The 21,507-nt window shown below is 37.2% G+C and overlaps 2 protein-coding genes across 3 annotated transcripts in view; one reads left to right on the forward strand and one right to left on the reverse strand.

Annotated features, from left to right (window-relative positions):
• Window positions 1–2,135: 2,135 nt before the first annotated feature.
• Window positions 2,136–6,668, reverse strand: LOC126831485 (uncharacterized). The gene is made up of 2 exons (XM_050562008.2): window positions 5,708–6,668; window positions 2,136–4,268 (listed from the first exon to the last, which is right to left on the reverse strand). The coding sequence occupies exons 1-2, from the start codon at window positions 6,230–6,232 to the stop codon at window positions 3,507–3,509; spliced, it is 1,287 nt and encodes a 428-aa protein (XP_050417965.1). The 5' UTR covers window positions 6,233–6,668; the 3' UTR covers window positions 2,136–3,506.
• A 7,914-nt stretch (window positions 6,669–14,582) lies between these two features.
• LOC126831585 (uncharacterized) overlaps window positions 14,583–21,507 on the forward strand; it is a 35,181-nt gene continuing 28,256 nt past the window's right edge. For both annotated transcript variants that reach the window (XM_050562175.2, XM_050562182.2), the window contains exons 1-3: window positions 14,583–14,711; window positions 19,358–19,410; window positions 21,197–21,251. In XM_050562175.2, the coding sequence (XP_050418132.1) occupies window positions 14,628–14,711; window positions 19,358–19,410; window positions 21,197–21,251 (192 nt within the window). In that variant the 5' untranslated portion in view covers window positions 14,583–14,627. The remainder of the gene's footprint in view (window positions 14,712–19,357; window positions 19,411–21,196; window positions 21,252–21,507) is intronic.

A 21,507-nucleotide genomic window follows, 5' to 3' on the forward strand; every position in this document is an offset into this window, starting at 1 on the left:
AACTGGACACGTAACCCTTTTAAAATTTCGGGTCAATCTTTTCCTTGGGTTTGGGTTACCTGATAATCGAGTCCCATTCCTTTAGAGGTGTACATTAAATGACCCATGTGCTGTACTTGATAACGAAAGGTAAATTTCACCTACGCATTTGTTTTATAAAATAACAGTCTGGTTTTATTCAGATACAGGATAATACAACTTGGGACACCGTTCTCCATTTCCAGATGAAGACTGACTGGTTTAAGTTGTTTGAAAACTTATCACAAATATTGAGTTAGTTGCTCGGTCCTTAGTTAGAAGATAACTGATTTTAACACAACATTAAGCAGTTTTATTCTCCAAAAAATTATCGGGATTGGCCCTTCCGTGGCAGAAAGAGCCGTGACGATGACCCGCGTCCTGCAAGGCCATCAAGAAAACATTACCCGGGTGCATGACATGGTGATGCCTGATCGATGATAAATCAATCATATTGCCAGTGGTGTGGGCATCTCTCACGAGAACGTTTAGCACACTATCGCCGAGTTGACTGACAAAAATTTCTGCAATATGGGTACAAAAGCTCTTGACTGCAGATCAGATCCTGATAATTCTTTGGCCAGATTCATAACCATGGGTGAGCCCTGTTTCCAAAAATGAAAAAGAAACTAGTCGGTCGTCATTTTACTTGGATCTGCGTCTCGATTTTGACAATTGCCATAAACTTAGTGTGAAATTGTACGATAAACGTGATGACTTTGACTTTCCGATTGTTAACTTTCCATTTATTAGTAGTAACATTCCAATATCACCAGCTTATGGAGTGTTTGTGTCTCAACTCATTCGTTACGCGAGAGCTTGTTCATTTTATTCTGATTTTTTAAGTAGATCGAGGCATTTGTCATCTAAGCTTCAACTACAGGGATACTTGCGAACTAAACTTATTAAAACCTTTAAAAAGTTTTATGGGCGTCATATTGACTTGATTGGTAAATATAACATGTCTCTCTCGGCTATTATTCTAGATATATTTAATTGACGCGTATACAATCTCCCTGATAATGTCTGTCTACTACATCGTTAACACTGTTCATCACGCGCATTGTGCATACCGATAGTTCATTGGCCAATCACGCTATCTTACCGAGATTTCGCCTAATAGTTTGGATGCAGTTATGGCGGGTGTGGCGCCAGGAAGGGTAAGCTTACTCTTCCGGACACCTGTTACCACTGTTTGTCGTGTATTTTGTACACGGTGAACAGTCCATATGCTGATTACACTATTTTGCCTTATTACACTATTTTGCCTATACCGTTTTTTTAGGACTTCTTTTTTTTTTCTTTTTTTTTTTAGGACTTCGAATTTTGTCTAATGGTTTGGATTGTTCGTACTTGGTTTTACTTTATTATCCCAATAATGATGACGTCATAATCTCAGCTGTGAACGACTTTTTTTTTGGTTTAGGGTAGCTGAAGAAAATGTCTTCAGTACCAGCATCCAGGTCTTGCAGCAATGCCGGCAAAAAGTGTGCACACCTCGAAGGGGACTATGTAGAAAAATAAATGGAAACCATTGACTTTGTACAGGTCTTTCACAGATCGGCTTGGAACTTTTCAGTCAGCCCTCGTGCCTTAAGAACCCAAAGCCAGTCCTGCAGCGGTCATGGACTGGGCTCGAGACTAAAATATTAGAATCACAACGGGCGTCAAGAGGAAGCGTCGAGAATTTTCAAGCCTGGTTCTCTCTTGGCATATGTGGCACCTGTCAGACTTACGTGGAAAGTGCTGACTTTACTTTCGGGTAGTACGAAAAACCGAAATCCACCTGTGTACTTATATAAGTGTGAACGGAAAAATCAATTACAGTTTGCAATTTACAGCATAGATTTGGAAAGGCCGCGGTTCTCCCTAGCATGAACATAGCAAATACAGTTGACTGTATGTTGAGACTTCAAAAGATAAAAGTATCGTGTACCTGGAACATAATTTAATTTGGGGCTTGGGAAGCGGAATGATCTAGGATTTGATTTCAAATATGTTTTCTCGTCTTGTTTCTTTACTTCCCCCTAATTTTTGAATTATTGAACCGTCTGTGGTGAGTAGGCAATTACCAAGTGTATGATTATATTAGAATAACACAATAAATACAATCAACGGAGATTAAAAAAAAATCGTCATAATTTTAATAATATTTAAATGACAAAATATAAGAATAAATAAGTGGAAAGGATCTGTAAATATGTTTGTTTTAAGAAACTTAGTAAATATTAAAATCGAAATATCGGGTGGCCCAGAAGAAACGAATACACTATTTAAACTGCAGCGTAATTCAAAAAGTGCTGTACATTATATCATTCACATTTCGCATGTAGTACAATATGGATGGTTGACAACTTCACTCTAAATTGCCGGCTCACCTGTCAAATAGTGTTAAAAAAAAAGGATACCAAATTATCTTTTCACGGGGGTCCGCAAATTAAATTATATAAAATGTTGACAATCTGTGACGCCGGAGGCGATAGGGAGAATGTGGGAGGGTCACATTGGGAGGGTGGTCGGATGAAATTCAATTTCTGGGTGAAAACAGCACTCGGTGCAAAACGGGTGACACACTGATCACTTGTTTTTGTAAACTGAGGTGACTGTGATGTGACTTTTCAGTCCGGCAAAAGATAAATTGACATTGTTTTTTAAAACTTGTACTATGTTAACACTCTTTGAGCGATGGACTTACCATTTGGAATTAAGTAGTCAAGCATCCATATTGCACCACATGTCAAACGTTATTGATATAGGTACAATACTTTTCTATTCCGCTTAAACAGACTACTCGTTTTTTGGGCCACCCGATATATAAAATTTTGCTTTATATTCCAAATTTTCCTATCTCTTGGATACATAACGTAACTATGTTTTCTTTCTAAAGATGAGCAAATGTCATTGACATGCAATATTTTCTATAGAAATGTTACTTGTGAAATTCTTATAAAAGAAATTAAATGACGAAGGCACTTTATTAAAACCGAATATATGGACGATGTCAAAACAAATCCGTGTTAGTAGAGCGAAAGTGGCCACACTGACCAGGCCATATGTGTTCGAGGGCTTCGGGAAAACTACTACTGATCAATCCGGGCATCACAAAATAACACAGAGAAAGTAATTAGATCTCAATCAAAAGTGACCGAGCCCGAGAAAGTAATATCCTTGCCCAGTTGCCGCTGAACCAGATCTATTTTCCTCATTTAGTAGGTCCACTCACCGCTTCTCAATGTTGTTCAAATTATTCATAAAGACTATTCTTATTTCAGATTCGATCATTATAGATTTAGGCCTACAGGATTCTAGAATAGAACCATATGAAACAAAGATATAATAAAATTGTAAATATATGGTGAGAAAATGTAAACTATCTACATTGTACATTATTTGCTATGAAGGGTAGTATAATTAACACGAAATTTTTTAAATGTCAGTAAATTGATGCGGCATAAAGAGGTTCAACATAAATGCGTATGAATGGGTTCCTAATATCTACCACTAGCCCAAGGTATTTGATTCAACTGCGACAGTCTGTATGTTGAGACGGCGGCATTCTTGGCCGGATCATGAATCTCGTTTGTTCTAATGTTGACTTCTTTCAACTTTTGACCGATATCCATCAACGTGTATTGGTTTTTCCTGACCTTTTGTTGTTCGCGGCGGTTCTGATCCATTAATTCTCGAATTGCCATTTCCTCCTGTTTCAAAGACGACAATGCCACTTCGTTATCATCCGTCTGGCTTTTAAAATGACCCTCAAGACCAGTCAGAATTTTTGGAACCTCGTCCGTTTGATTTCCACGATATGTCATCGGATCGGCACCTCCAGACAAAAAGAATCCCGGACGAATTCTTCCTTTAATGTCGGATTGGATTTTTCGTTTGCTATTAAGAAGATCATATAGTGGAACTCTGGGGTACCTAATGGAGTCTGGACTTGGGGCTCTGGCAGTATATGAACCGTAATTTCGAGGTTGGTGGCGTTCTGTCAAATCATCAGCGCTGTCGTACCTCTTCATTGCGCCATGGTTGTATCTGACCAATCGATTCTCGTAATGTTCCCTCGGATCAAATCCCTCCTCGCGCTGTAGTTCCTCGTACTCGATAGCATCTGTGTCTAACAGAACATCTGCAATCCACCCAGAACCCGTGTCTCGTAAAACTTTAAGAAATTTACGTAATGTTCCCAGGCCACGATCATCTAACAATCTGATGACTTCTGGTACCTGAGAATTGGCATCCATGTGCTGAAAACATAAAGAATTCGTATGATAACGAAATGATTAAGACAACTGAATAGGATAACGAATCTTCACAGCATTCCTGACCCAGCACATAAAATCAGAATTCAGTATCGCATATTTATTACCGTTCCCTCTCCCCTTAACATTCCCTATCAGCCATCCTTACTTACTCAAACACAGTTTATATCTTTCTTACTATCACTATCAGACACATAGGCCCACTCGGCAGTTATTACACCTTAACCGTTGTCTGATATATTCTGAGTGAAAGCCCTGACTTAACAACGAGACAATTGGTTTTTATAGAACAGAAAGATGTTGTGGAATATCAATACTCGGTTTAATAGGATCGTCGCTTCAGCAATGGTTCTCCCATTGGTAATGGTTTCAAAACAACGTGTTCAACGTCGAAAGAGGTCGTACAGGCTGGCAGTTTGTCAATGATTCAGGAATGGGGGAACACACAAAACTGCACAACATCAATGCCCGAGCTATCTTTCGCGGGCCTTACTATCGTCTCTTTTCGATACTTCAAATTGAACAGTTTTCTATTGTCACATCCTGTGTTATTTTTCGATTGTTGTTCTTTTCAAACTTATTTATTTTGTTTTGTATGCAAAGCATCGCAACGCTACGTCTGGCTATTTCGTAAAGTAACCAGTACTATGGGCGATGTTTATAACAACTACAGTAAATACATCGATCGGTGGATCTTTTGATAAAAAAAAAATCATTAAGGATCTTACAGTATTATGAATTACCATGGTAACGTGTATACAGCGACATACAACTTGCACTGTTGCCATGGTTATATAAAAGAGAATGTAATTTTTAAAGAGAGATGTCTCTATCAGTACCAGGGAAGAGGTGGCCCGGTACGAGATACGAGACCTCGTATGGCGCATCCAATCCGGATTTTTTCGACCATAAAATTAGTCAAGATGATACACGGCAGATCAGGGGTAATAAAATTGGCGCCAGTCTGTGGTCTATCTGCGAAGGTCTGGGGCCCAGCGGCACCGGTTTTTTGGTTGGCCCCATATTTGTTTTTTTAGCCCCACCTAGGGTGTAGGCGAAAATGTTCCAAATTCATGACTAAACTCCCTGGTTAAACTTTTGCCTTCATGATGCAATAGTTTTATTTCAACTGTAGCAGTGAATACTAATAAAATAGACATATACGAGGATTAAAGTTAACACATTGACTTGGTTAAAAAGAAACTAAATAGAAGTAATAGCAAGGGTTAATATTGTAAATTTAATCTTTAGCTCTTGTCCCTAGCAGATGAAGGCGACGGGTTCTTTGATCAATTTCCCAATTTTTCGCAAAATCGTATTTTCAAACACGTAAGTGCAATCAGGGATTTAAAACATCCTTTTCAATTTTAGAAAATAAAGATGCATTATATTCTAAGTATTCTGATTTAAACTTGTTTTCTTACCAAAATTCTCCTCTTCATGACATCACCGATTAAACCAGCATCAACCAATTGGTCCAGGACACTCCTGGACAAGACCAAATGTCGTCGTAAAAATGCTTGGTTCTTTTTCAATATACCTTTGGTAAGTCTGGGCTCCAGGACATCTTTTCCGACGGGATCGCGATGGGTCCATGTATCTGGAACTTTTCTGTATGACAAATCCATATAACTGTTATATTTTCCGCCATTTTCCGTCAAATAAGACCCGTTCCGATAATGATTGAGATCATCATAACTGGAACCATGATGTACTTTGGGATATGACGTACTATATCCTCGGCTAGTAGAATGATCATCCAAGTCGGTGTACCGCTTTTTAGAAGAATTATACACACCGCCGGAGTAGTTTTGAAGTGAAAAATCTCTGCCTAGCTGATCGGTGGAATATCTTAAATGACTTTTGCTATCACTGTAGGTCCGATTTAAACCCGAATTAAATCGCACATTTTGTGCAGAACTACCGTTACCTCTGTACTTTGTCAACATCGTGGATTAAAATCAAAATAACTAGCTTACAATAAATACCCAATTTCGCTGCAAGTTATATCGAAGACATGATAAAATAAATAAAATGTCACCTTCTATTTCTGTCCGTTTCTCTATTGTACGATCTTACTCAAAGCATATTTCTCAACTATAACCCTTGCCACGTTAATAAACTTGAATTTCTCGTACTTGTACACGATTCAATGATAGATCCAAAACTTATTGAATGAGTAATGATAATCCGTTGACAACTATCCCCCCGCCACAATCTAAGTAACTGGTAAGCCTCCTATTCCTTCAGTAGATTTAGTAACATACTGGCGTTACACATCTGTCGTATTACCTTTAAGAATGTTGTGAATGTCCTGTACTATGTATTATATTATCTATTTAGTAAACTCGATCGTTGAATACAATAATACACATCGACCTTGGTCTTGATCGCAAGATCAATACCGTTGCCAGGTAAATTAATATACAGTCATTTATTATATTAGCCACTATGTAAAGATATACAAGTATGGCGGCTGATAAAGTAAACTACATGTATGGTGGCTAATAGTGACCATGTACCTATTTATATTGGGGCATGCTGGACTCCCAGGGGCGGTGCAGGTGAAATGAAATGAAATGGGGTTTAACGTCCTACTCTTCTGCGCCTAACCTGGGCTAATCGAAGACAGGCATACGCCATACAGTGTGCAATGAGGGAAATTTTGCCCGGGCAGCGGCGCTACGGCCTACTCTTATATCGAATTTCAACTGCCAAGGGATCTTTTACGTGCACGCCAATGTGTACACGGGACCTCGGTTTTTCGTCCCATCCGAACGACTAGGCAGCTGTCCTTGTCAGGCCCTCCGTTCTGCATCACTGACAAAGGGAAACCACGCCGGCAAATTTTTTGTAGGTACTTGACCTGTAAATTCTCTACAATTATTAAAGATACACTATGAGAGCTGGCAGTTCTCACTATAATAGTTAAAAACTAGATAATGTAAAGGGAATTTGCTGAAAATTTCAGCCAAATTGATCCACTCTGAACCGAGAATTAAGCGATTGAATTTTCGGCCTAGCCCCGATCATCATTACTAAAGTCGGTACGAAAAAACATAGTCTCGATTATCCAGTTCATGATTTAATCATGAATAAAAGTTGAACAGCAAATCGGATCCTAATCCAGTATATATCGCAGGCTAGCGATGTAATGGCATCGAGAGTTGGTTATGGTCTGGTTAAGTTAATTAATGTCAAATTAATCATTTAGATAAAAGAAAGACCTGCAATAGGCAGATTTAGCTCTTTAATAATGTATGTTTAACAGATTTTGTACAAATTCGGCATGATCAATCAATATAATAACAGGGTGGTACCTAGTGGTGCATGCTGGACACCTGGGGCGATTATACGCCCGCTTTTTTGTTAGCATTTTGTTTGTAAACACTCCACAGTCTGTTAATCTTAATGGATTTTGTTCAAATTTGACAGGTTCATTAGGATGGGACCTACTGATGAAAATACATGCCCGACCCGCTACTATCATTACATGGTTTATTTGAATCTTTTTTTTAACTTGTTATCAATTTAAATGATGATTCATTGAAAGAAATATTTTGAGCAAATGAAAGAAATATTTTGAGTAAATGTACGTTATAGTTTATATTATAGGCCCTATTCCAGACGTATCAAACATCATTGATACCATTTTATTGATTCCGAAGATAAAGGCCCGAAGTGGGTGCGTGTGTGTGTGTGTGTGGGGGGGGGGGGGGGTAACTCAGGAACCATTTCATTTTCCATTGGAGCCTATGGAACTAAGGCAATATTGTACCAATTTGTAATCATCTAGGCCGTCACCCCATTACCGATTAGGCCAAACGGAAGAATATCGATAAGGTCAACAAGAGCTGGGGGTCGTTTGGAGTGGCGTGCTAACACAAATGCGGTGATTTGAAAGCTTTTGACCCGATTTTAAAGGCTTTCTACAATTGCCTTTCCACCCTTAAAGTAGCTAAATCTCTAACTCAATATCATCAAATATCTTCGACATTGAAAACACGAATTATTTGTCAATTCAAATCAACATTGGTCTTGTGATCTTACAGGGAAAAGGTGGGCTTCTGATATCTAATATTCAAGACAAAATAAACATTTTACCATTGGTACACGAATCGTGTACCATAATGCGTTTCAGCGCCATTTGGAACAAGGGACTCAAAGAACAGGGCTAGACATATTCCACAAGTCACTTCAAATGGTGACGCTATAATCTTATCTGGAGAGCATGCGCAATACATACCATCGGTGTACACTGGAAAAACCAGACGCTAAAGATTGCCATTCACATGAGACTTCTGGCGTATTTCGCCGAACATAACTGATTATAGAAATTACAGTAAAAACAGAAACAATTGAATGTAAATCAGTTTATATACATTCATATTACATTATTATATGCGTTGCGACCCATTTTTGTCAATTTCTAGGTCCCAAATATTAGCGATTTAGCTCCTTTAAATACAACAAATGTGAAATCTTCTTAAATCCCGATCTACACTATCGCTATTGCAATAATTTACATTTGAACGCAAAATGTTTCATTATTTTGATACAAAAAAAATATAATTAATCGACATTTTCCTATTATTTCTTTTGTACCAGCATTATTTATATCCATCTATTCATCTATTCTGCTTTTTAACATGATGTAATGAGCCCAGCTGTTGTGCTTGTAAAATTATTATATTTTTGTGTCTGGTACGTAGAAAGAGGTTTTAGCGATATGTCGATATCACGACGTTACACTAAAAATCACAAGTCTATTTTGTCGTATGATCGCGTTAATACTGTCGTGATGTCGTGATATGCAAAGGGCGAGATTTTTAGAGTGGCCACTATCAGTCACCATATATAGTAATCGGTTAAACTATGGCACTAAAAATATGACGAATTCAACGCCAATTCGATAACAATTAGGTCATTTTGGGAGGAACATAATGTATATTTTATTTCATACATGGATACATGGGGTACCCGATGAGAAATATCCCACAAACCCGAGATTGGGCCCATATTGATGATATGGCCAATATGGCTAGCGTCCTAATTCGTCTGCATAATATAGTCTGTATAGCTATCGTCCCATTTCACGTTTGGTGATATCTCAAATACAGATCATTTAACGGTAAACGGTCAGCCTTATTGGTATTTAACAACCATTCACAATAATACATTATTATCATATAATCTGAGGAGATATTGACTTACAGAAATTAATGAATGCATGTGTAACATAATACACCATTTTAAGACTAATTTAGATTGAATTAACGAACTCAGGCGGATATTTTGGCTTTGCTCAAGACTTTATACAACACGCATCTTTCGATTTTCGTTTTGGCTGGTAAAAAGTGATAGTAATAATCTAGCTAGTTTAGAAATAAAAGCATCAACTAACGTATTACAAGAATCTACATTAAAATATATCATCGAATTTTCACAATTACTTAATTTACATATAAAGTAATTTGAATGTAATTTTCAATATATTCATTTTGCATTATCTATTTTTGAACTATTATATAGCAAGAACGGTCAGCTCTTTATCTAAATCTTACATAATGTATCTTTAATATGCCATAATATATGCTATTATCTAATATAAAGGTAACAATTATTATCGTGATAAATTGCTTTCAAGATTTATCTCCTATGGAAAGGACTCATCGGACATGTAGGCCTACCCACTCCACCCGGTGGTACTTTTTACCGCCGACCACCGCCGACTACCGCCGTCTACCGCCGACCAAATGCTTTTTACCGCCGACCGTCGTGTAATTACCGCCGACCAAATACTTTTTACCGCCGACCGCATTGTAATGACTTTCGACCGTAATATAATTACCGCCGACCAAATACTTGTTACCGCCGACCAAATGCTTAATGATTCACCTACTAATTCTAGATTCGCTTTACTCTGTCGACTGTCTAACAAAAAAACCCTTCATAATTCAACATCGGCTCTAATCCGTGGACTTAAAAGTTTAAATGTTGACAGATATCCACTTCTTAAAACAAATCGACAATACAAATTTAATTAAATCGACACTTTCAGTTTTTACGCAAATCAAAGAGTTCTAGCCATGTTGGGGGTATATTTGCCGAATTTATAAAAAAAAGGACAATTGCTTGTGTAAAAAATACTATAGGTAACATCAAGAATTGCCCCTGTATATGGCCTGTAATGGCGATCCAAAAGGCTCGCTGCATTTACGGAAAAGAGACCTGCAGATAATATGTATGTTCTGGGAGGCGGGGTTGGCGAGAAAACTGGGGAGGGGTTGGAAGTGGTACTCTTCCCCGATAATATAACATTCAATTTCACCAGTCAAATCACCCAACCACCAAAGTTGTATACTATATAGCATGTCATTTGGGGGATCCGGGTGCCCCCAACGTGGTTCCGCAGTGGTTCAGTGTTGGCCAGGTCGGAAGGCCTTGGGCTTGCACGAAAAGGCATCTAGTTGTTCGGAAGGGACGAAAAACTGAAGTCCGTCCGTGTACTCGTTGACGTGTACGTAAAAGAACCCCTGACAGATGAAAATCGATGTAGAGTATTCGGCAACCCCGATGCCTTGACAATTGTCCCTGCATGGCGTATTACCTGTCTTCTTTATCTCGGTTTGTGCAGAAAAGTAGGACGTTAAACCCAATTTCATTTCTGGTTTTTGTAATCAGTGTTCGAAATGACGTCGGAGAATATTCACAGGTTTTAAGCCAGGAGAGAGAGAGAGAGAGAGAGATGGGGTTTAACGTCCGCTCGACACAAACTAGGTCATTTCGGGACTAACATATGGTTTAATTTTATTTCAATAATTCGCTTGCGCGTAGGGGTCTTTAGCAGTAGGAGGAATGATTCCTTGTTACCGCCGACTATTTTACGGTTGTTTTTTTTTTTTTAAAAAAGAATACAACAAGAATGTTATTTTTTATTGGAGGTGTAATCACGTACAACTGTCGAAAAACATTCATATATATTTTAAAGAATATGGAAGGACAAAACTACAATTTAGATATTGAAGGGCAAATATATCAAGATTGTTTCAGCTACTGGTTATAAATAAATAACATTTTAGGCCTATCTTTTATTAGTGCGAGGGTTAGGGTTGTCGACCATATTTATATATAATAAAATCTATATTTTTTATCAAACTCTGTGTATTTAAACAAATCTATTTATTTGTCACTAATAATTTAATTAATTTTATATAGTCGGCGGTAACAAGGAATCATTAAGCATTTGGTCGGCGGTAACAAGTATTTGGTCGGCGGTAATTATGTTACGATCGAAAGTCATTACAATGCGGTCGGCGGTAAAAAGTATTTGGTCGGCGGTAAGAGTATTGGTCGGAGGTAGACGGCGGTGGTCGGCGGTAAAAAGTACCACCCCACCCCACCCCCACGAAAAATCAATGATTTTAATTCACAAAACATTATGTCTCTTAGCAGCTCAGAAAAGTACGCTGCTATAACCAGGGTCCGTTCCTCTGTGTGTCTTAATATAACCCTATGTCTAAATTGCTTCAAAGCCCCATCACATTACTGCCACACTTTGGCATCTACCACAATCAATAATGCTGACAAGTCACGCAATTCTTTGCTTTGAATTTATAGCCTACTACTAAACATCTGAGCAGTGGGACTGGGAGAGAAGACTTTCAAAGATTTTAAATAGCCTTTCCTTTATTCCAAATGAAGGCTTCAATAATAGAGGAGTAGCGGTGGTTCAGTGAGTTAGACGCTCGGAGGTCTCAACAAAGTTTCAGGTGGAAATTCCAGCCCACTATTTCTTGCCAGTGATACAGAATAATGGGCCCTACTGGAAATCTTAAGCGTGTAGCCGTTCGGATGGGACCCACCTAGAAAGCTCGCCGCTGCGTCACTCGATAGAGGCCTGTGGATCAGTCGGTCTCATTTTTGTTAAAGGAGCTAAGTCTCTAACTCAATATCATCCAAAATCTTCGACATTGAAAACACGATTTATTTGTCAAATTAAATCAACATTCATGTTGTGATCTTACCGGGAAAAGATGGGCTTTTGATATCCAATAATTAAGACAAAATAAACATTTTACCATTGGTACACGAATCGTGTACCATAATGCGCTTCAGCCCCAGTTGTATCAAGAGACTCGAGGGACGAGGCTAGACACATTGCACCAAATCAAACGGCGTATGTAGACTGGAATAACCAGACGCTAGAAATTTGCACTCGCTTGAGACTGCTGGCTTATTTCGCCGAACATAACTGATTTGAAATTGGAGTAAAAACGGAAACCATTGAATGTAAATCAGTTTATATACATTCATATTACAGTATTATATGCGTTGCGACCAACTTTTGTCAATTTCTGGGTCCAAAATGTTAGCGATTTAGCTCCTTTAAACGTGACAAGGAGTAGGGTCGCCTGTCCAACCCCGTGGGTTTTCTCCGGGTCCCCCGGTTTCCTCCCACTGCTAAAGAACCCTACGCGCATGCGAATTATTGAAATAAAATTGAACCATGTGTTAGTTCCGAAATGACCTAGTTTGTGTCGAGTGGACGTTAAATCCCATTTCTCTCTCTCTGATAATGATAAAAGATAATAATCGTAATTTATTTCAATGTAGAAGCAGGTTGATGAACTACATCTATATGGTAATGTCACTCTAATGATATCAATAATGGATGATTGACACTTACTTCCTTATACTTATGTTTGTTAAACATGTTGTACTTATAAGAACGAAATCGGCATATATCAAATAAAGCTAAAGTCATCTAAGCTTATGGCCGCGGTGGTAATTAAAACAATACAAATATTATTTTAGAAATGATTTGAAGTCAGAAACACATTATGAACACCAGAAGCACCTTACAATAAGAGTGGCATTCAACAATACGTTTTCTATAAAGAGAAAAAGACCTCAAACGTTATTTTCCCAAGCATGTAAATAGTACGTAATGTGAAATAAAATTAAAAGGCCGGTCTTCCTGATCTAAAAATAGATGCCGGAAGTACGTCATACGTTAAAGCTCATATGCACCATTCGGCAAACCTCGACAGATTCTAGATGTAGGGTACACTGTAAAAAATATCCATTTTTTATATGGCCGAATTCCGTAGCTTAACACCCTTTTTCTGTTAATCGATGGCATTTTTGGAGAAATTGTGTTAATAGTGTGAATTATTTCTTCAAATTACGTGTTTTATGTATTTCTGTGGAATATTCAGTATTATACAGGAAATTTTCGTGAAATTTAGGGATAAAATGTTTTATTCCCTTCTATAATGGACCTAATTCTGTTATTTTACAGAATAAACGGTTGAATGACCAGGAAGTTCCTTGAAATTTAGGGATAAAATGTTTTATTCCGTTCTGTAATGGACTTAAGTCTGTTATTTTACGGAATAAACGGTGCAACGATAAGTATTCGTATACATATATAATCATTCCTAATAATTATCATGTTATAGTATTCATTTCAATTTATTAACCATAATATGAAGAATAATATTTTATAACGTTTGGTATATTAATTGACATGTATATCTAATTTCCATTATTTATAAGATCTATAAAGGGTATTGTTATTCATCATACGGTAATCAGATTGTAAGTATTTTCATAAATGTGTAAAAATATGTTTTAAGGCTGCGTGTGTAAAGGTTGCATTATCTGGTAATCAAGTACGCTTACATCTGAAAGCCTCCAATCGGTCCAACCACTGACGAGTAACGGTTTGTGATACCTTTCTCAATTAGGATATTCCGTATTTTTATATTAGCGAAAAGAGGTTACGTTTAAAGATTGTCTGCGATATCACTTCAGCGGAAGTTAAATTAAGCTATTTCACGCACGCGTATAAAGTCAATGGTTAATTCAATGAAATTTTTATCACCTTCATGCTCAGGAAACAAAATTTACCAGGATTTTTTTTAATTGAAGGAATTTCTATCAATTACAGGAAAAAATAAATACGGATATAATTTTCCTGGTAATTTTTGTTTCCGGAATTTTTTACATTTTTTCACGGATATTTTTATTACAGTGTACCAGGGGCCTGTTTCACGAAATTTTAACTTAAGATAAAATCCAAATTTTAGTAGATACTTCAATTTTGATTGGATAAGCACTAAAATCAGTCTAATATTATCCAATCAAATTACTAAATTTGGATTTTATCTAAGTTAAAATTTGGTGAAACAGACCCCAGAATCTGCCGAAGTTTGCCGAGTGATCAGTGCGCACCACTGATCTATAAATAGATCAGCGGTGAACACGGACTGTCACTGGACCAATGACGTCTACACTAACAACCGGATGTAGACTGCAATCAGGACATAAACAACAAAGATGTCTGCTAAAGACGAAAACTGGACAGAATTGCGAAATTTAACTCATGATTGTTTAATATTTCCCGAGAATCCAAGTCACTGTGTAAGTTTAATTCGTGGAATTGTTTTATTTAAAAAAATCAATCAAAATTTGAAGATACTAAAGTAGTTCGACGTCCTTTTCCGAATAACAGGGACTCCAGGCAGCGGGCAGGCGATCACCGTAGCGTAGGCGCAGACCGCAGCAAAGGGGCCGAAATTTTCGGCGCAATTGCACCATCTCACCTCAGAATAGTTCACATGGTCGTAGAGACTTAGACTCAAATATTATGACACTAATTAACTTCCTAGTCTACACACTCAGCTTCCTCGCCAACACCCCAGTTAGTGTAGTTAAGTTAAGTTTAATCAAACATTCCGGTCCCTTATTCCCTGTTCTGTTAATTTGTTAAGTCGATAGACAGTCTATCAAACACAATGAACAAGTGAACGGACTGTTATATAATATAGCGTTCGATTACTTGCTACGCTTACTCAACCAGGATTTGAGTGTGTTTGAACATGCAGTTGGAAAGGGTAATCGAATGGTGTGGCGCTTTGTTTAGGTAGGCCCTATTGAGGCCTATTGTATCACATCAAGAAGCTATAACTTTAGCAAAATGGAAGATAAACCCTGCAAAAGATCATGCTCGGTGTTCTGTAGTTACTATACTTGTAACGTTAAACTGCGTGTTAAACGTTACAATTGATACAGTCTAAGACTCCTTACGCAAGTTCAAATAGGTTCTAACGCACAATTGTCAACACATATCATGAAGACTGGACCACTAAAATAGTTACCGAACAGTTTTTCTTTGTGGTTATGCGTTCTACATTTGCATAGCGATGTTTCTTGTAATGACGTATTACGCAAGCTGCCATGACACCGGCCAGTTGAAATTTCGCGTAGCAGTTTGGTTTCATCAAATCATATAATTATGCGGTAAGGCTTCACCTTTATTTCAATGGGAATTGATTTATTATATGTTAAGCTATGTGCAGTACTGTTTTGGGTCAGTTTATGTGTAAATTAAGGGAGCTGTAGGCCAGTAACCTTTTTGTAGTCATTTGACTAAAAAACTTGCGCAAAGGAACTCTGTAGGACGAGCCACTACTGTGGCTGGAGTAAGGTGGAAAACATCAGTAGTGGAACCATTTCAAGGTGTTCTGATAAAAAACACAACGCGCAGACAATAATCCACCAACAAACTTTAATTGAAAATAACTTTTTCATTGGCATCTTATTGGAACTATTAAATCTGGAGAAGTGAAATAAAGTCCCAAGGACTGCTGACAAGGAAGCTTAGTCATTTAGTGTCTTGATATTCGAGTCTAAATAGTAAATACATGTAAGCAGCCACACTGATCCGTAGTGAATATTCGCTTGGCCGCTACAATCACTGATAAGGATGACATCGATGCGACTTAATGACTACAAAATATTAACTTTTTTCTTTCGACAAATTAAATTCTGAAACATTTTTTTTTAGTATTAGAAAAATAAATAAAGGTGTTTGAAGTATATCTTGATAAAAAATATTCCATAATTAGCGTAAATAGGTACAGAAAATAGTACGCGGAGGCGTAAAATGGGTAAAACGATATAATTCTGCCTGTACCAGTTCACATTACTACGTTCGATGTAAACAACGCACGTGTGACCATCAATTTTCTGTTTGTTTACTCTGAATTCTTTCAGAAGTACATTTTTTGTCCCCCGCCTTTCGAAGAAAGCAGGGGACTATTAAAATGGGTTCGTCCGTCTGTCTGTCTGTCTGTCTGTCCGTCTGTCTGTCCGTCACACTTTTTGGGACACAATAACTCTCTTCCTAATTGAGCTAGAATGTTCAAACTTGGTGTATGTGTTTATTAGGTCAATGCCTTGATGGAGTTCGAAGATGAGCATTTTCCGCTTAGGGTAAGCAGAGATAAGCAATTTGATTGGTTGATGCTTTGGGACACGATAACTCTCTTCCTAATTGGGCTAGAATGTTCAAACTTGGTGTATGTGTTGATTAGGTCAATGCCTTGATGGAGTTCGAAGATGAGCATTTTCCGCTTAGGGTAAGCAGAGATAAGCAATTTGATTGGTTGATGCTTTGGGACACGATAACTTTTAATTGAGCTAGAATGTTCAAACTTGGTGTATGTGTTTATTAGGTCAATGCCTTGATGGAGTTCGAAGATGAGCATTTTCCGCTTAGGGTAAGCAGAGATAAGCAATTTGATTGGTTGATACTTTGGGGCACGATAACTCTCTTCCTAATTGAGCTAGAATGTTCAAACTTGGTGTATGTGTTGATTAGGTCAATGCCTTGATGGAGTTCGAAGATGAGCATTTTCCGCTTAGGGTAAGCAGAGATAAGCAATTTGATTGGTTGATGCTTTGGGACACGATAACTTTAGTTCTAATTAAGTGAGATTGATGAAACTTGGTGTATAGTTTCATTACAGTAATACCTTGACTAATTTTTAATGGTAACTGGTAACGGATAATCTATAAGTAAATGATAAAAGGGTTTATGGAATCTCGAAGAAAGCAGGGGCTATTATGGGTTCGTCCGTCTGTCCGTCACACTTTTTGGGACACAATAACTCTCTTTCTAATTGAGCTAGAATGTTCAAACTTGGTGTAGGTGTTTATTAGGTCAATGCCTTGATAGAGTTCGAAGATGAGCATTTTCTGCTTAGGGTAAGCAGAGATAAACAATTTGATTTGTTGATGCTTTGGGACACGATAACTTTAGTTCTAATTAAGTGAGAGTGGTGAAACTTGGTGTATAGTTTCATTACATTAATACCTTGACTAAGTTCGATCATGAGCATTTTCTGCCCAGGGTAAGCAAGGCGATAAGCAATTGATTTGATTGGCCGAGACTTTGGAACACAATATCTCTCCGCCTCGGTGAGCTAGAATGTTCAAACTTGGTGTAGTGTTTATTAGGTGAATGCCTTGATGGATTTCGAAGATGAGAATTTTCTGCTTAGGGTAAGCAGAGATAAGCCATTTGATTGGTTGATGCTTTGGGACACGATAACTTTAGTTCTAATTGAGAGCGAGGACACTTGGTGTATAGCTTTATAACATCAATACCTTGACTAAGTTCGACAATGAACATTTTCTGTCGAGGGTAAGCAGAGCGATAAGCAAACACAATAACTCTCTTCTAATTGAGGTAGAATGTTCAAACTTGGTGTACATGTTCATTAGGTGAATGCCTTGATGGAGTTCGATGATGAACATTGTCTGTTTAGAGTAAGCAGAGATAAGCAATCTTATTGGTTGATGCTTTGGGTCACGATAACTTTGGTTATAATGAAGCAAGAACGATGAAACTTCGAATATAGATTCATTATATCATTACCTTGACTATGTTCGATGGGGAGAGTTTTCTGCTTAGGCTAAGGAGCGATAAGCAATTTGATTGGTCAAAACTTTGGAACATAACAACTCTGCTTTTAATTGAGGTAGAATATTTAAACTTGATGTAGATGTTCATTAGGTGAATGTCTTGACTGAGTTCAATGATTAATATTTCTTGCTGAAGCTAGGCAGAGCTAATCAATTTCATTGGTCGATGCCTTGGGACAGGATAATCTTGATTCTATCTGATAGAGAGTGATGAAACTTAGTTTATAGTTTGATTGCTCAATACTTTTGAAAAAAATAAATGTGCGATTAATTAATATGTGTCATCTATTTATTTTGGGATTTCGGCGGGGGACATCAGCCTCACTGTTGGCTTGTTACCGTCTAATCTGATTGTCCTGCTCGTGTTTGTTTTAAAACAACAAAAACAAGCCACAGAAGTAATCTTTTTTGGCATTATCGATGCCATCTTGCTTTGTTGGTAAACATTGTGATGTGACGTCACCCTTAGAACTACAGCGATCTGACTTTTTAAAGGTCAGTCATCTTGGACAGAGATAAAAGACGGATGTCGCATTAGGTCTGTAAAACAGATTGGTAAGCAGCATCATGTTGTAGAAAAAAAAAAGGTCTGTATAATAAAAAGTTATTGATCGAATCGTCTGAAATTTTTTGTGTGGTCATCGCTAGTCACCCTTAAAATTTCGGGAAGTACACTAACACCAAGCTTATTCAGACGGTAACCAGACAATTCGGACCAAGATCAGTCGGATCAACCAAAAGACAAGTCAGACCAGTCGATAGACCACTCGGACCAAGACAGAAGTTCTCTTGGACCAGTATTTTGCTTTATTAATTCGATTCATAATTAAAATAAAAGACTACTCAATATATTGTTATTTTTGTTCCCCGGCCTTCAAAGAAGGCAAGGGACTATTAAAATGGGTCTGTCTGTCACACGTTTTGGGACACTATAACTCTCCTTCTAATTGAGCTAGAATGTTCAAACTTGGTGTAGGTGTTTATTAGGTGAATGCCTTGATGGATTTCGAAGATGAGAATTTTCTGCTTAGGGTAAGCAATTTTATTGGTCGAGACTTTGGATCACAATAACTCTCCTTAAATCTCTTGAAAGTTGCAGAATGCTGAATATCAATAGATTTTGTCCTCTAATAACCACATTGCTTCTCATCAAATTCGAAAAAAAAGCTAAATTGAAACAAATCTATTTATTATTGTTTAAAGTAAATAAATGTACAGGGGATCAACGCAGTTTTGTCTAGTATATACCGGTACCAATATTTAATTTTAATTGTGACATTGTTTTTATGATTTTACAGGATACTGTAGTAGTAGCTAGAAAAATAACAGCTTCATGTTCTTTTATAGGATGGTAAGTAACTTCTTATCTTTCATTTACAGGGATATTATGTGCACAGCAGGGTTCTTAATCCATTTTGATACGAACTGGCCAGAATTGGGTCAAAAGAGGTCCCGGTAGGAAATAGGGTAATTAAAAGCTCCCATTCCCATTCATATAAACCAGACTTCAGCAAAAATAATTCTTGGTAATTTGTTTTGTAGAATGTCATATTCTGAATTAGGCTAATATATGTGATTACCACAAAAAATAATGACAAATACGTACACCGTTCTGAAAACTTTCCATATTTATTATTTAATGCACATAGCCGACAAGCACTTACCGCAAACATACGTTCTTGCTAACTTAAATGAAAGGAAAAAACTGTCAATATTGATACCACTAAAGTTTATGTGTATTAAACATACATAAACAATTATGACATAAAATTGATTAATACATAATTGAAGTTCAGCAAGAATTTTCGTTCACGATAACATTCCATTCCTGAATTTGTAATATTGGCTGAGTGCAGGGTGTGAGTTTCATAATGGCGGATCATTTCAAACGAATCTTGTTTGTGTTTTTGATTTGAAAATAGTGTTGGATTATTATAAATTTGTGTCAGATGTGACAAGAAATGATTCCTTTTGGCGAACAAAGAAGAATCACGGTGAAAAATAGACGGTAAGGATTCCGAAATAGGGGAAAAGCCTAATTTTCATATTAGTTGTGTATAGGATCAGCCAGTAACAGCTACAGGCCAAAGCCGATAAGAATCTTTTATTTAAGTAACTAATTACCCGGGTGAAAACAAATGTTGGCGGTCTTGTTACATTATTGTTTTACGCTATGAAAATTTAACCATGTCGTTTTCTGAGAACGGTTCCAGAACCACCAAACTTCAGTGGTCCAGATTGGAACTGTTCTCTGAACGGAAAACTTATGTTTGACAATTGTACACTACTAAAAAGTTACCCGTTCTGTTGTCGGAACTGTTCCTGGCATACTTCAAAATAGTAATGTAAAGGGGGATGTTAATTCATTAATACATGACTCTTTAACTTATATATAAATCAAATTAAAGGGGAAACCCTCTTAAATTACCGAGATGCAATAAAAATGCAACACCTATATAAATGGATGATTGTAAATCTTACATGAGAGAAATTATCTTGCGATTCTGAATATAACAACATATGAAGTTTTCAGGATGGAGTAAAAGCACTACAGATCAGTTCTCTTCAAACACCAAACAAAATCCCCCCAAAACTCTAATCAGCTGCTTGGTGTTTTTTTGTGGTTTATTATTGTTTATATTTTCAATTACATGTATATGAGGGTGCCCGAACATGCAACTGGTGCAAGTTGCAATACGTAATGTTTTGCCATTTTTCAAATGTCATCAAGATCTGGACACGTTTCAGGAGGATTATGCTTAAGGGTATACAGTACGTCTCCATGAATTTCTTGAACTAAAATATCATGGCATTGCTCGATCAAGCATCTGTGGGACCTTGCCCCCACCCTCAAAATCTGGAAGCAGCATTGCTGTGAGAGTAGATAGGGATCCCAAAAGCAGCCATTTTTACCCCTTATGACTATGTTAAACAAGCTTTATTGGTTGTTGTTGATCTCCTTCAAGTTCTTGTGTTGGTAAATGTCCAGCACACAAATATGCCACAAATCACATTTTAGCTGCATTATGTCTTTCCTGCCTTTCCAGTGATATCATTGGTGCATTTTCATTACATCTAAAGTATATTTAGGTTAAAAATTAAAATTGTATTTGTATTTTAAACTTGATTTATTCCAGTGTGTTTATGATATCTGTGATATGGTTATTTAAAAAATACTCAATATTTTCACAGGTAAGAAAAACACATTAGAACGACAGTCTGAACTCTTTACAGGGAGAATCACATTTTTATACACCCACATGTTAATGTGGACATCACATGTATTGTAATAACCCTTTTTGTCAGCGCAATAGAAGCTACAGTTTTTATCAGATTCCTGAAACCTTCAGGAAACTTGCATTATGACAAGATGAGGATCCCTATTTATTTTCGTCAAAATCAGATTACTATTTTTAAAGTTATACCCCTTGGTTGCAGAACTGTCCAT

The sequence above is a fragment of the Patella vulgata genome, chromosome 1 (assembly GCF_932274485.2).
Source record: "Patella vulgata chromosome 1, xgPatVulg1.2, whole genome shotgun sequence".
Taxonomy (NCBI): Eukaryota; Metazoa; Mollusca; class Gastropoda; family Patellidae; genus Patella; species Patella vulgata.